Raw genomic sequence first — 14,852 nt, 5'->3', positions numbered from 1 at the left:
ACTCATTGTAGTTTCGGAGGTGGAATCTCAGGTGCGCTCGTAAACTGCGACGGCACTATAAAGTCTTTCACGTAAGTTCAAATTGGATGTTCCATGTTGGGCAAAGGATGATGTTACGCTTTCTCAGAGACAAAAATACTGCGGCAAAAGTAAGAGGCAAAACTGCGTCTCAGTGACTCAAGTCTTCGGATAAGTGGAAGTGAAAGATGATTTTCACGCACTGTGATTTCTTCTGAGGATTCAGCGTCTCTGTTGTCTCAACACACCTTTCATTTAGAGGAACCTCGGGCAGCGTTTATCTTGTTCTCATCATTTTTGTCCAGGTGAGTCGCTCAGGCTGATGATCAGGTTTGTTGTTGTGGCATGAATCATCACCTTTAAAATACTCTCTTGAGGTTATGGCGCTCTAAACCTGTTCTGCATCGCAAGACAATTATCCTTGTTTGTCATGTATGACGTGACGCTCATTCGTTTTGTATTGATCTTTGTATTCAAAAATATGTTTAAAATCCCATATATGACTTGAATACAGATATTCTATAGACATGCTTTCAATTTCTGAATCAAAAGTCATTTATGTTTTTTTGCTTAAATTAAAAGATGTCAAGGTGCATAGTCTCTTTGGAGATTTAAAAACAAAAAATTAAACTTAATCAAACGTTTGCATAAATAGTTTGGAATAATGTTTAATTATGATTTATTATTATTATTATTATTTCTTTCAAAAACAATAAAGCACTTTTAATGTAAATGGTGTAATCAACATGAAGGAAGCCATTTTGTTGTCATGTGACAAAATCCTAAATAGGGAGTACCCCATGCCCCTTATATAGGCCTTTATATATATATAATAATAATAATAATAATAATAATTATTATTATTATTATTATTATTTATATATATATATTTTTTTTTTTTTCCAGAAAAAAATCCAAGTTTAATTATAGCTTATGTAGGCCTACACTCTGTGACATATATAGGCTATTTCTATATCTATATCAAAATTATGTTTACGCATTCATATGAAACCGACATGAATGTAGGCCTAAAACTTAAACTACATTTTTTCACAAGTTTTCTCCATCTTGGACATTATTTGTCATTGACCCCTAAGCAATTTGTGTAGGCTATCCAATATAGGCTATCCAGTTAAGGGTGGAGATGTAGGCCTAGCCATTTCAATAAAGCATATTACATCTATTACAGATAAGCTATCTCGGATTACACTGTGTTGTTATTCTTGAATAGACATGCTGTGTCTATTGTTGTTCTTACGTCATAGCGTCATAAGCGTGGGTTAATAGACTAAAATGTAGCTATAAATATAGCAACAACAACTATAGTTGTTTCAGTTTTTTTATGTTGAAGTAGTAAATTGATTTGTGCTTGTTTATTTATATATGATCTGTTTAGTTCTCACAATGACGGAGAAAACAGCCCCCTGGTGGAGGTCTTTCGTGGGCAAGAGGAGAAAAACAGCCAGAGAATCGGCAGCGATACTGGAACAGGACCTCCGTAACCAGGAGCCGGACCAACAACTCCCTTCACCCACACATCCAGCGAAAGAAGCAGGCAACTGCTTACCTAGCGATGAAACTTACGACGACTCCGCTGTTCAGCCAACTTTCAACGAGCTCTCCAATCGCCGAAATCTGCTTGTGTCCCGCTCCGGTCGCTTCAAAGAGAAACGGAAGACGCGCGCGAGTCTTCCACAGAACAACGAAGATGATGGGAAACCTGCAGCTGTCAAATCCACCGACGTTCAGTCAAAGCACTGACTGGAACCTCGGTTTACACCCGATGGTAGAGCACGATATAGGCTACGGCACTACCTCCTGACTGACACTTTTGAACATTTTGACTTATGAATGCACTTATATGAAGTTAAGGGTATAAACTCTTTGAATAACCTAAATTATCCATATCACAGGAGCTTTTTCCAAATGCTGGAAATAATGACATTTTCCTGCTGGAAGTCTCTTAGCCTATTAGGCTTATCATTTTGCAGGTTTTAAAGGGATTTTGCACACTTCAGTCCAGCTATAGGCCAGTCTGGGAGACTAAAGACCAGTCTAAACCTAAGACCAGAAAACCATAAGTTGTTTCCCCCCAGCAGGGTTATAGGATATAGGTTATATTTTTTTTGTGAAGGATATACAACATAGTTCTTAAAACTTTGTCATATATAATTGCACTGTTTTGTGGTGTTACTGCAATCTTTTATGAAGGAATTTACATTAGAAGGATTTAGAAGCAATTATTTTAACGGTATTCAGTGTGCACAGCTTTAGCATGACTTAGAACTGTTTTAATGTTTGTGGATGCTTGCTGCAGACTTTTTTTGTTTTTGTTTGAGGGGGTTTGGGTGGTGGTCCTATCCATCCTGAATCAAAGGCTGTTCATGCCATGATAGTCATCCATAAGACATCAGATCCAACAAGCCCTGCGTTGTCTTGTGTAGTTTGTTTTATTGAATCCAGGACACTTTGATACTAGTATTTAGCTTTCCCACTGCGAAAGTAGTTGTGCTAGACAAACCAAAGATTCTATTCTTATAATATATGTTTAGTTAAATATCTAAAGATATAACAGAGCAGTCAAGAAACGCAATATAATAAAATGATAAGCTGTTAGTTTTGCAAACAGTGAGTTATATGCCTTGAATTCTAAATTAAAACTGAACCTGATTACTTGGGTTAAAAAACTGTGATCAAGCTATATGAGATCTTTTAATGTTCTCTTATATTATGAGCAAAGCTGTAAGAAAAATTCATTGAGCTTGTGTAATGAGATTTGTGTCCATAAAACATAACCAAAAAATGCATCAATGAAGATTTAGACACAGTTTCAGTGCAAGTAGGCAAGTTTACAATGTACTTTGGTCTTATGCATTAGTTTGCCAAATTCAGCTTTGGGAAGTGTTACTACATCAAATTTTAAATAAACAGATGATTTTCCATTTAATGCATCCATTTGTTCTGCATGTACTGAAGTGTTATTGCTTTTGAATGTGGTTACGTGTAGGCCTACGTGAGTGTTTGTTATGGGTGGAGTAAACCGAGAGCAATTGGTCATTATTAGAGTTACAGTATTTGAAACTGTGTGCTGTAATGCTCATCACCTCGCCTGAGGCTGTCATCTTTAACCTCATCAACCCTGTGTCACAACATTCCTCCTTCTTAAAGGACAGGTTCCTCACAGGGAGCCAGAGTGTTTATTCTGTCTTTCCCTAACATGTGGAAAATAGGCCTAATCTACAAGTATAAATTCTTTCTTATCAGAAATTAGGCCTATCAATTAAGGTGTCAATTGAATCAATCAATTGTGACTGTACATTTTAGTGTTGTTGTGACACACTTAATAGTTTTTATCAGTAGCTGATTTGATTTTCACTTAATGAAACATTCAAATACTGTTTTGACCCTATTTCTGATTAAATCTGGTTTGGAGGTCATCTTTAATTAACCATGCCTCTACTCTAAGCACACAAGCACAACCTTGTCAGAAACTACCACTAGAGAGCGATCTGGTCGCGCACAGCTTTCAGTAACCTACATACAGCCACCTGAAGTAGCCTACCATAAACATTTATTGTGCTGTTAAACAACTAATAAAAGCATTGACCTTTTATTTTTATTCTATTTGAATTATATAAACTTGACATATTATCTCTAGCCTACATGCATTTTAATGGACGCTGTCTGGTTTAGAATTGTAAATAATCAAAGATATGAAACAGCCAGCCTCATGGTCAAGACAACCTCCCACCACGCAGCCTGTATACTGTATGTTGTTTATTGTACGCGCTCGCGTTGCGCGTGCACCCTATACGCAACAGGCGGACTACAGCAGGGTGCGCGTGCAGTTCAGTTCACACATAAATTCCTAGCCGAGAAAAGGAGGACAGCTTTTGGAAAGTGTCACGATTCACGAAGTGTTTTAAAAATCAAACATTTCCAGTGGATTATTATTTAAAAAAAATTTTTTTTTTACCAAGTGGAGAGGATATAATCCAAATGTTTTCTTCAAATATATTTGTTTGACTAGCAATTTATACTTTTTGTGAGGTTCGTATAGTACTTAACGGAAAATTGGACGAAAATAGTCGTCGCGAAACCGTACAGACTGCGTCCTCGGCGTCTTCCTAATTATAACACGAGCTCGCGGTCAGTAACTGTATCTCGAGGGTCAACGGCGCGATATGCGGACCCAGCCTCGCGCCACGACTGGACTCTGACAACTTCCCTGCGTCCACTGGAACAGAACAACGCACGAAATTTCAACTTTGCAAACCACTAAGGTAAAGTTGCCTCTGAAAACTACATTACAGTTAACAGCGAACCACTGCCGTTATGTTTAGTAGGATAATACTTCATTGGTTTACGTTGCAGCTGGACACTGTTAGTGAGTGTCATTGACAGGACAGTAGTAGCCTTTAAACAGCCTCATATTTCACACCCCTTCGAGTGATAGAGTTTAGTATCTGGATTCAGAAATCATTCTAATATGCTGATTTGATACTCGGTTATTATCAATGCTGGAAACAGGGCTCCTTACTATTTTTTTTGAACCTGTGATACTTTTTTTCAGGATTCATTGATGAATAACAAGTTTTAAAAATAACAGCATTTATTTAGTATATAAAACTTAATAGAAATCTTTTCTAACAATATAAATCTGTAGCTACTATCACTTTCTATCAATTTAACACATAATTGCTGAATAAAAGTATCCATTTATATTAAAAAGAAAAGTAAAATACTGACCCCAAACTTTTGAATGGTAGTGTATTTTGTTACAAACGATTTCCATTTTAAACAAATCCTGTTTTTTTGTTGTTTTTTTTTACTTAAAAAAAAAAAAAAGTATCACAGGTTATTAAAAAAATACTAAGCAGCACAACTGTTTCCAACATTGATAATAAATCAGCATGATAATAAATCAGTATATTAGAATGATTTCTGAAGGATCATATGACACCGAAGACTTATACAATTTTCAGTTTTGCATTACATAAATAAAATATATTTTAAAGTAGCCTATATTAAAATAGAAAACCATTATTTTAAATTGTAATAATATTTCACAATATTACTGTTTTTTTTTTCTGTATTTTTGATCAAATGAATGCAGGCTTGATGAGCATAAGAGACTTAAATATTAAAAATAGTAATGTTTCCAAACTTTTGACCAGTATATATAGGAATTATGATTACAAACAGAATGATAGCAAACAGAATACAAAACATTCACAAGTGTTTTATTAACACTGGCCAGATATTATACAGCATGTCTCTGTTCCCACATGGGTGGACCAGCTGTGTGTCAACATCTCCATGGGAAAGCTGTTAATGGGACTCTAGAGAGAGAGAGAGAGAGAGAGAGAGAGAGAGAGAGAGAGAGAGAGAGAGAGAGAGAGAGAGAGAGAGGGAGAGAGAGAGAGAGAGAGGGAGAGAGAGAGAGAGATATGTTAAGTTGTTAAGAGCTATGCTGCTGGATGAAATGTAAACCACAAGATCTTGGACAATCATATCATGAAAGAGGCAAAATAATGAATAGCTGAATTCTTCATGTGACTCTTAAACAATGTTGGGATTTTACCTATTAATGATCAACATTAATTTGACATTAGAGTTTCCCAATGCTTCAACTTGTCCCTTTGTGCTTCAATAGAGAAATAGAACAATAACACAATGTTTCTCTTTTTTGGCAAGAATAAACATTCCTGGAAATTAACATATTAGCTAAATTCTTTCTACATTTCTCAGCTGTGTTTAGCATGTTTCTCTTTCTCACACTATAGCTCTGATTGGCTGTTTGGCTCGCCAGAAGTTGGGCAGCTTTTTTTCCTCAAACAACAGACTCCATTGTTATCTCCGGAGCCTACCAGCTCTTGATAAGGTTCCACTTCACTCTGATCTGAGATCATTTTTATGCCAATTCCTTTTAAAGGACAAGTTCAGTGTTTTATATGTGAGAGATGGCCCTAGTTCAGGGTTAAATGCAGATTCTACAAAAGATGATTGTTGGAACCTCTTACGGTCCATTGTGGAAGCAGGAGATTGGTTTTCCTAAAAGAGAAGGGAGGGTTCCTGTTGGGTGCATCTTGTGATCGACACACTTCCTGCCAAGAGGAACATGTAGATGATTCATGAAGAAAGAGGGGAATGTGGGGGAGATCGCTTTGTCATGTCGAAACCACCATGGCATTCTTTTACACTTGTGTTTAGCTGGAGCTTTAACTGTAAATGAGCATTTTCAAATTGCATTAATTGAACCATTGTATTACAAAAATATACATATTTTAAGATATAATATTAATTTAAATATCTGTTTGAAAAGAGGTTGAATAGTGTGGTCCGGTAGGTAAGGGTCACAGATACTGTAACTCTATGTGTTATGTGTTTTTCAGGTTCCTAAGCAATGCCTGTCCCTCCTCCACCACCTCCCCCAGCACCTCCACCCCCACCTCCACCTGCTGCAGCTCCTGCACAAGTGAGACACACACACACTCATAGATACCTGTTAATGTAATACAGTTCATCAGACTCTAAACATTCTGTATATAATAGCTCTTTTTTTTCTCCATCTGTGTGTTGCCTTCTCTGTCTGTCATTCTCTTTGTAACTGTCACCCAGTTCCTCCTGGCAACCACCTGGCCAGATTTGCATTATTAATTAGAGATAAAATTACACACACAGGGATATACAGCACAGGTGTCACATGGTCAGATTTGACTTTCTTGTTTAATGCATGCGCACGCTAATGACATTTTTGAACAATTTAAAATGCACATTTGAAACCAACATTAATGGGGAAGTTCCCCCTAAAAGTAAAAAATTGTGACTCATTTGCTCACCCATATGTTGTCCCAAACCTGTATGACTTTTAGTTTTCTTCCCTGGAACAACAAAGAAGATTTTTTTTATAAAATATCAGTGGTTTTATGTCTATACAGTGAAAGTCAATGGAGTTCAAAACTGTCAACGCTTTATAAATCCTGTAGCTTTCTTTAAATCATACCCATGTTATGCTGTTTTACATACCATTCAATACATGATTAGAATAGACTATTTGTTGCCATGCAGTTTGAGTTTTATTTTGGTGTATCATGGGATACTGTGAAAAACCATAGCAGAGAAAACTAAAGTCATATTGCAACTCATTAGAATTGCACAAAATGAATTAAGTTGCAACTTTTTTCCTCTTTCTTTTACAAGTCACGGACTGACCCTCCTAAAGTCCAGCGTTCTGAGGGAGCAGGTCGCGGTGCACTCCTGTCTGACATTCAGAAGGGGGCGAGGCTGAAAAAGGTCACACAGGTCAAAGACAGAAGCGCACCAGTCCTTGACAGTGAGTTAAAATCAATTTCATTCACAGAAGCTCAATTTTCAATTCAGAATTCTATAATGTAACAACTGAGAAGTTAACCGATCAGGTGAAATGAGTCACTTGGCAACAATCTGTCTGTTTGCAAGCATGAGAAATATAAATACTAAACTGATACTATTTAAGGTTCATTTCCTGATTATCTGATTTGGCATATATCTGCTGTATGATGGCAACACTGGAATGTTGTTTATTGTTGTAACCAACCAGAGCTACCTGCATTGCATATTCATTTTCAACAGTTGTTGATTTAGGATGAGAGCGTTGTATCAGCGTGAGAATGTGTATTAAATTACTCTCTTGTGAAAATAAAACTGGAGGAGTTTGAGAAAGAAAGAGTAAGTATGAAGAGAAAACCAGGCGTCAGAGAAAGTCTGAATGGCTAATAAGTTGTAAGGGCTTATCAGTGGCAGAGCTATATTTGAGCTCAAGGTCTATAGCCAGTGGGTTCTCACACTTCAAAGCACTCATGTGCACACAAAGACACATAGGTTTTCTATCTATATGGAAATGCACAGTGGTAGATAAAGGGCCAAGACCTCAGGAAGTCACTGGCTCACTTCAGCTTGCAATTCCTGTTTTGCAGAGAAAACTTAAGGGACAGTGAAACTCATGGGAGCTCTTGAGTTTCTTTAACAACATTAAAGGTGCAGTGAGTGATTTCTGAGAAACCCAGTTGAAAATTGAAATCAACACCCAAACAAACAATTTTGTGAATATTTAATTTCTGTTCTATGTGTGTGCCTGAAAAAAAGAGTGTTTGTACATAGTCCTGGCAGTGTAAATAAGAGAAATACAAAGTGGATTGGACTGATCACCACAACACTTATAGCCAAATAGCAATAGGAGAGAGAGAGAGTGAGAACAGGACATTTGTAGAAAGACAGATGGCTGAGATATTAACAAAGAGGAAAATGTCTAAGAAATATATTTGGCAAAAGATGGGTTACGATGAGACAAGAGCTAGGACCTGCATTAATATTGGAACAGCTTTCCAATAACATCTCTGGGGAGATACGTGAGTAACATTTGTTTTGCTACGGTATGTTTCCAGAACCAAGATGCTATTGTTGTTGTTGAATCACAGCTGATTCATCCATACTTGCGCGAGCAGTCTGATGTATGACTGAATATGACACACCCCTTCGTTATTTTGGGGGAGGGGTGTGTTTCCTTTGGATAGGGGTGTGTTTGTTTGGGTGTCCTTTTCAAATATCAAGTGTTTTTCAAAAATCTCTTACTGTACATTTTAAATAAGTTACAAGTTACAACGCTCTCTTTCTTTTAAAGTCACGGACAGACCCTCCTAAATTGCACACACACACAAAAAAAACTGCACAATATTGTGTGATTGTATAATGTAGGGGGGAGCAGGGCACAACCTAACACATTTTGGTTTTGGCTCAATTATTTAAAAAAAATAATTAAGTTAGATTAATCTTTTTTTTTTTTTTCACAAGCAACATACACATCTCTGCTACAAACAAACACTTAACGTTTTTTTCTAGGACCTACCATTTTCGTACAGTTGCACTGAAAGTTACAGAAGTGCAAATGTTACAACTTACCTCATTTGCGGGGTTAATTGTAACAGACAGAGGGGTTAGTTGTAACACTTGTGTGTAACACACATAATTCAGTACTATTTTATCTGTATGGTTTGATATTGTTTGTGCATCTGTATAGATAGATATCCATACATCCATCCATCCAATCATCCTTCTATTATGGATCAATATCATGGATAGAGATATAGGAAAGGGCTGCACATTTTTGCAATAAATAAATAAATAAAATCATCAAATATTGTAACTGCAATTGAATTGTATTTGTGTGTGGCAGCTGCATGCAAAATGATTATTATTAATAATAATAACAGTAATAATAATAAAAACAAGCTTAAAATCACATTTTAAAGGGTTTATTGCATGCAAAACAGGCTATATTCTTAATAAATAAACAAGCGAGCAATGCATAGTAAACAAATGTGAAAAAAAATATACTTTGACATTTAAATTCCAACATTGTTTGTGAAAGTCCGACAAAGTTAAATGTGGCAAAAATAAATATATAGATAAATACTCAAACCTGAAAAGTTGTGTGGCTCCCTGTTTTCATTTCATTATCGTTGTACACTTGGTGGCTTAGTTGTAAGTAACACTGTGCTATAACTAACCCTGCTGTGTAAAAAAATATTTTAAGCCTAGCTAACAGTTGCTTGGAGTTGCTGACATGTTTCAAAATGTTTTAGCCAACAACACGGTGATTAAGGTAATATAAAGTTAGATTTGGTGACGTACACACCCAACTCAGAAACCGAAAAAAACGTATGATGAAAAAATGTACTTGCATGGTGTCAAAACACTGTTTGTCCAGTATCTTCACGAAATCTTATCAAAACTGTCCACAAATCAGCGGGACACTGACTTCTGGCAGCGAGAGAAAAAGAGCGGAAACACATGTAAAAGGTCCGTGTTACATTTAACCCCGCGTTAGGTTGTGCCCCGCGCTTCCCTACAATATACAATACATGATAGATCCAGGAACATGTTCTACTTGGTGCAATGGCTGTAAACATAACGGTGATGTGTGTGTATTTGCAGAACCTAAAGTGAATAGCGTGGATGACGGTGGAAGAAATGTGTCTGCTGGGAATTCTGCAAACACAGCAGGTTCTACTCCATCTACAATGGGTCTAACTCGGGGTGGACTGTTTGCCGGAGGATTTCCTGTGCTCAAACCAGTCGGACAAAGAGAGAAACTGCCACCTCACAACCCAGGTATTGAAGTCAGATCTATTTATTGTCATGCTAAATACAATTTTTGAATGACTTTTTGGATATGGCTTGTTTGTGTTTCAGTGTCTCGTTCCGGCTCCACCGCCAGCCTGAAGCAGCCTCTCTGGAACCCTCCATCACAAGGAGACGGTTTCAGAGGAAGCGCCCCTGATCTTTCCCCTTCCCACAGGCCTTTGGAGAGAGCCTCTTCACTGTCTAAAGCTCGGCCTATTTCCTCATACACAGCTCCGCCTTCCCCCAGCCAAACTGCACATCCTACTTTCAAACTATCCTCTACTCCTCCTTCCTCTGCCCCTCCTCCACCTCCTCCTCAGGAGCGGCCCAATAATAGACCGCCTTCTCTGCCCACCGGCCCGCCCCCACCCCCTCCTCCTCAAATGGCCAAACCCACTTGGTTACCTGTCCAATCACACTCCATTCCCATGCCCACGACTCCGCCTCCTCCACTCCCTCCCTCGGTTCCTCCGTTCTCACTTCCTGACAGATCATCTGGTGTCTTCCACCCTCCGCCCCCTCCACTGCCTCCATCAGTCCCTCCATCTTCAATCCCCGACAGGTCATCTGGTGTCTTCTACCCTCCACCTCCTCCACCACCTCCATCAGTCCCTCCATCTTCACTCTCTGACAGGTCATCTGGTGTCTTCTACCCACCGCCTCCTCCACCACCTCCATCCTCGCTCCCTAACCGCTCATCTGGAGTCTTCTTCCCTCCGCCCCCTTCGCCAGTTCAGTTAGAAATGAAGGACAGTACATTAGGACCTCCTCCCCCACCACCTCCTCTTCCTGCTTCGTTTGCGTGCAGTCACCCCTCCTCAGCACCTCCTCCGCTACCTCAGAAAGTATCTCCCATGCCTTCACCTACATATAGGCCCAGCGTACCACCTTTGCCACCATCCTACCCCTGTGGTGCACCCAGTAGGCGCCCCCCTGCAGTGCCACGATTTGCAGGTAGAAGACCTTTCTTGTATATATTTGCAAATATTGTATATATACACTACCATTCAAAAGTAGGGATTGCTCAATACCACTTTTTCATGTTTTCATAATGTAGGGCATACCTGAACCACACACACACACACACACACACACACACCTCTTACTGCTACATCTGGTAAAATCTTGATTTTAAAAACTATTACAAATTACTATTAATCTACTATTATATGCTCTTCTTTTGAAATGCATGGTGGAGATTTTTAACAGGACAACTGACATGATAGATATTTTGCGCAAAGCTATCATAGAAAGCTATCTGTTCCTCAAATAAAACAATTTTATGGCTTCAGAATACTTGAACAACCATGGGTAACGCACAGTATCGAATTTCGATCGTTCCTGTGCTGACCGATACTTGATCCAGCAAAAAAGTTCCGGATCGGACCGATACCGATACTGAGTATCGGATCGCCACATCCCTTTTCAAAAGTTTGGTGTCAGTAAGGTTTTTTTTTAGGAATTTCAGTAAAAATATAAACATCCTTAAAAACAAGAGAAATCTATGCTAAGAAGCACAATTGCATAAGATTATAACACTTGTTTTCTGAGAAATTTAATTTTAAGGATGTCTATTAATACATTAATTTACATTTCAACTTTATTTACTGTTGGCTTTTGATTGTTAGGAAATTTTGTAAGAAAAAATAAACAAAAGTATAGTTAAAAACAGTAATATTGTGAAAATAATTTTTATTTTAGTATATTTTCAAATGAAATTAATCCTTTGATGTATATATAAATATGTATATAATAAAATAAAATAAAATAAAAAATGAACTGAAACCCTAAGTGAAATGAATTATAGGTAGTCATTTATCAAGATTTTTGGATTGACAGGTCCTCCACGGATGGCTCCACCCCCTGCTCCCCCGGCTCGCTCTCCTAACACTGAACTCTCCATTAGGACTCCACCCCCTCCTCCTCTCCCACTGTCAGCTCCGCCCAGCTCAGTACGCAACGGACACCTGCACAGTTTAGGTGAGACTACAGGTCGGCATTAATGATGAAGTTAAAGGCCTAAATGGGCTATTACCTTCTGACGAACAGCAACAAGCAGTTGGAAATAAACCATACAGTGTCAATGTTTGTGATCCATCATTGTATGTTTGTGGTCACCTGCAAAGCAATTCGATTTAACTTGGCATTTCTGTTTTGTTTTTTTTCAACTCACAGAAGTATCTTTGTCTACTTTTCAGATGACTTTGAATCAAAGTTTCACTTCCATCCGATAGAGGACTTCCCCCCTCCTGAAGAGTTCAGGCCCTTCCCACGTACTTACCCCAGCAAGGAGAACAGAGGTACAACAAACTCTTTGTGTGTGAGAGTGTATGTGAAGAAAGGTGAAGTCTCTTCAATGAAAGTGCTCACAATGTTGCCTCTGTTCATTTAGACAGGCTTGAGGCAGATGATCTTTTTTTATATATATATATATACAATTGAAAAAACAGGTGATAAAAGATGGATGTTTTCATAACAAAGTCCAGAATATATTTAGTATTAATGTGTTTAAATTGGACAACAAAATGTGCATATTAAAACACAATAGCTATGTTTCCATCCACCTTATTTTATGCACATTTTGGGATATCGCATTAAAAAATGGCAATGCCAGAGATGCACATAAATTCTAAAAATGAGAAGACACGCACATAAATAAATCCCTTGATGCGCAACAAAAAAACTTGCTTGACTTTGCCTCGACAGAGGATGTGATTGGATAACTGGACTTATTTCATTGCACAGCATCTCAAATGTTGGTTTAATCATTCTGAAATGCCTGAGCCAAAGTCTGTCATCAAAATAATTTGGTTCAACTTCCCAACTTCCATTTTTATTACAGATATTTTGCAGCAATTTCCCAGGAGTTCAAGATTTTGTTCTCTTGAACACAAACGGCGCTTTATTCGCAAATGTTTTACGCGATATCCCAATTTTGCGCATAAGTTAAATTCGCAACTTTGGATGGAAACATAGCTTGTGATACAATTAAAAAGATGTCAGTTAGTTGGTGGACAACCACTGACCTAAAGGTACTGTTTAAAATGATGGGGTCAGAAAGATTTTAAAGAAAGAAATTCATATTCAGAAAAGACGCATTAAATTCATTAATTGAGAGTAAAGACATTTATAATGTTACGAAATATTTCTATTTCGAATAAATGCTGTTCTTTTAAATTTCTATATTTATCAAAGTATCCTGAAAAAAATATGTATCACGGTTTCCCCAATATATTCAGCTTTCCAACTGTTTTCAACATTATTAATTATAAGAAATGTTTCTTGAGCATCAAATCAGCATTTTAGAAAGAATCATGTGACACTGAGGACTGGAGTAATGATGCTGAAAATTCAGCTTTTAATATCACAGAATTTGTATTTTTTTTTATATATATTTAAAAAGAAAACAATTATTTACAATTTTAATTTACAATTTTTATATATTACAGTTATATATTTCTGTTTTTAATGTAATGTAATAATGTCTAAATTTTGATCAATTATATGCAGGGAGCACAAGATACTTTTTTCATAAACATTTAAAACATTAACCGCTGTTGTATAATAGTGTAAATTGTAAGTCTCTGTTTTAATGCAAATTGCTTGATTCAGAACCAGTTATTATCAGATTCAAAAGTTGAAACAATTGTGCATACAAAAATTGTTTTCTCAGTTCCTCAGCTGATTGTTTTTCATTTAAAATACAGAAACGACCTGTCTTGCTGAAATTGAACTATTCCTGTTTTGTTTTCACAGTCAACCCACAACCTCCTGCTATGAGGACTCATTTAAGATGAAATATGAAGCTTGGTGCTAACCTTTACCGGGACAGTTTTTTTTTTAACATCATTTTCACGGTAAAGGAAGAACAGCAGCCAAATCTGTAGGTAAAATCAACTCACATTATCTGTGAAAACATTTTAGTTTGATGTAAAACTAGTCATCCACATTTCAAGAATGAGTTTCCCCATTACAGCTGCAGCCCTGTTAAAACCTCTGATTCTTATTGAAAATTGTTTATCTGCATCCAATAATAAGTGCTTTAACATTTAATATATCTGGAACAAATGTGTTATCCTAATAATTCCTATTAATTTTGCTTATCATACCCGAGAAGGTTTTTAATTATCCCATCAGCTGTCAACATACACTGAATGGAGTAAAAGGGCAAATTAATAACTAATAAAAATTTGTAAAAGTTTAAATCATGGCTTTACAAAATAAATCAAAAGGAAAGAAGTGTTGAATCTGTGCATGCAGATTTGAGAAATCTCACTGTCTTACGGTTTCAATAAAGGCCATCTGTTTTTTGTAAAAGGGAAGAAAGTTCACCAGTAAAAGTGAAACAGTGTGTTTTAGGCCTAAGGTGGTCAGAATAAATGGTTGAAATGGATGAAACTATAGATGCAATAGTACATAAATGGAATTAATCTGCTAAAACTAACACGTTTTTATTTCTTGTGGCTGCTGGAGCCCTATGTAACTGAGTCTTCATAAAATCAAGATTTTCTGAAACACCAAAGAAAAAATAGTCTTAGGTTTCCCTCAATCTATATTTTAGGTTTTTCTTTTTTACATGTACCTGTATTTGAAATCTTTGCCAGTATGAAATATTGAAATAAAGCTCTGAATCTGAAGGAGAAAGAATCTGGGAAACAGTGCCACCCACT

The 14,852-nt window shown here is 37.1% G+C and overlaps 1 protein-coding gene and 1 long non-coding RNA gene across 3 annotated transcripts; both read left to right on the top strand.

Moving 5' to 3' along the window:
• Window positions 1-7: 7 nt before the first annotated feature.
• Window positions 8-2,969, top strand: LOC307163380. The gene is made up of 2 exons (XR_013822062.1): window positions 8-323; window positions 1,415-2,969. It is a non-coding gene; the product is annotated as an uncharacterized lncRNA (long non-coding RNA).
• Window positions 2,970-3,828: 859 nt separating this feature from the next.
• On the top strand, window positions 3,829-14,849 carry wipf3 (WAS/WASL interacting protein family member 3). Of its 2 annotated transcripts, XM_079879196.1 has the most exons (9): window positions 4,185-4,301; window positions 5,805-5,902; window positions 6,414-6,496; window positions 7,222-7,354; window positions 9,994-10,170; window positions 10,252-11,136; window positions 12,022-12,162; window positions 12,381-12,482; window positions 13,939-14,849. In XM_079879196.1, the coding sequence occupies exons 3-9, from the start codon at window positions 6,425-6,427 to the stop codon at window positions 13,977-13,979; spliced, it is 1,551 nt and encodes a 516-aa protein (XP_079735322.1). In that variant the 5' UTR covers window positions 4,185-4,301; window positions 5,805-5,902; window positions 6,414-6,424; the 3' UTR covers window positions 13,980-14,849. The 2 variants fall into 2 exon arrangements, with proteins under 2 accessions (XP_079735321.1, XP_079735322.1); XM_079879195.1 differs by lacking the exon at window positions 5,805-5,902 and having other exon boundaries at window positions 3,829-4,301.
• Window positions 14,850-14,852: the final 3 nt, after the last annotated feature.

This window comes from Squalius cephalus (genome assembly GCF_949319135.1).
Source record: "Squalius cephalus genome assembly, chromosome: 8".
Taxonomy (NCBI): Eukaryota; Metazoa; Chordata; class Actinopteri; order Cypriniformes; family Leuciscidae; genus Squalius; species Squalius cephalus.
The sequence above is the reverse complement of the archived record's forward strand: the minus strand, read 5'-3'. Positions and strand labels throughout refer to the sequence as shown.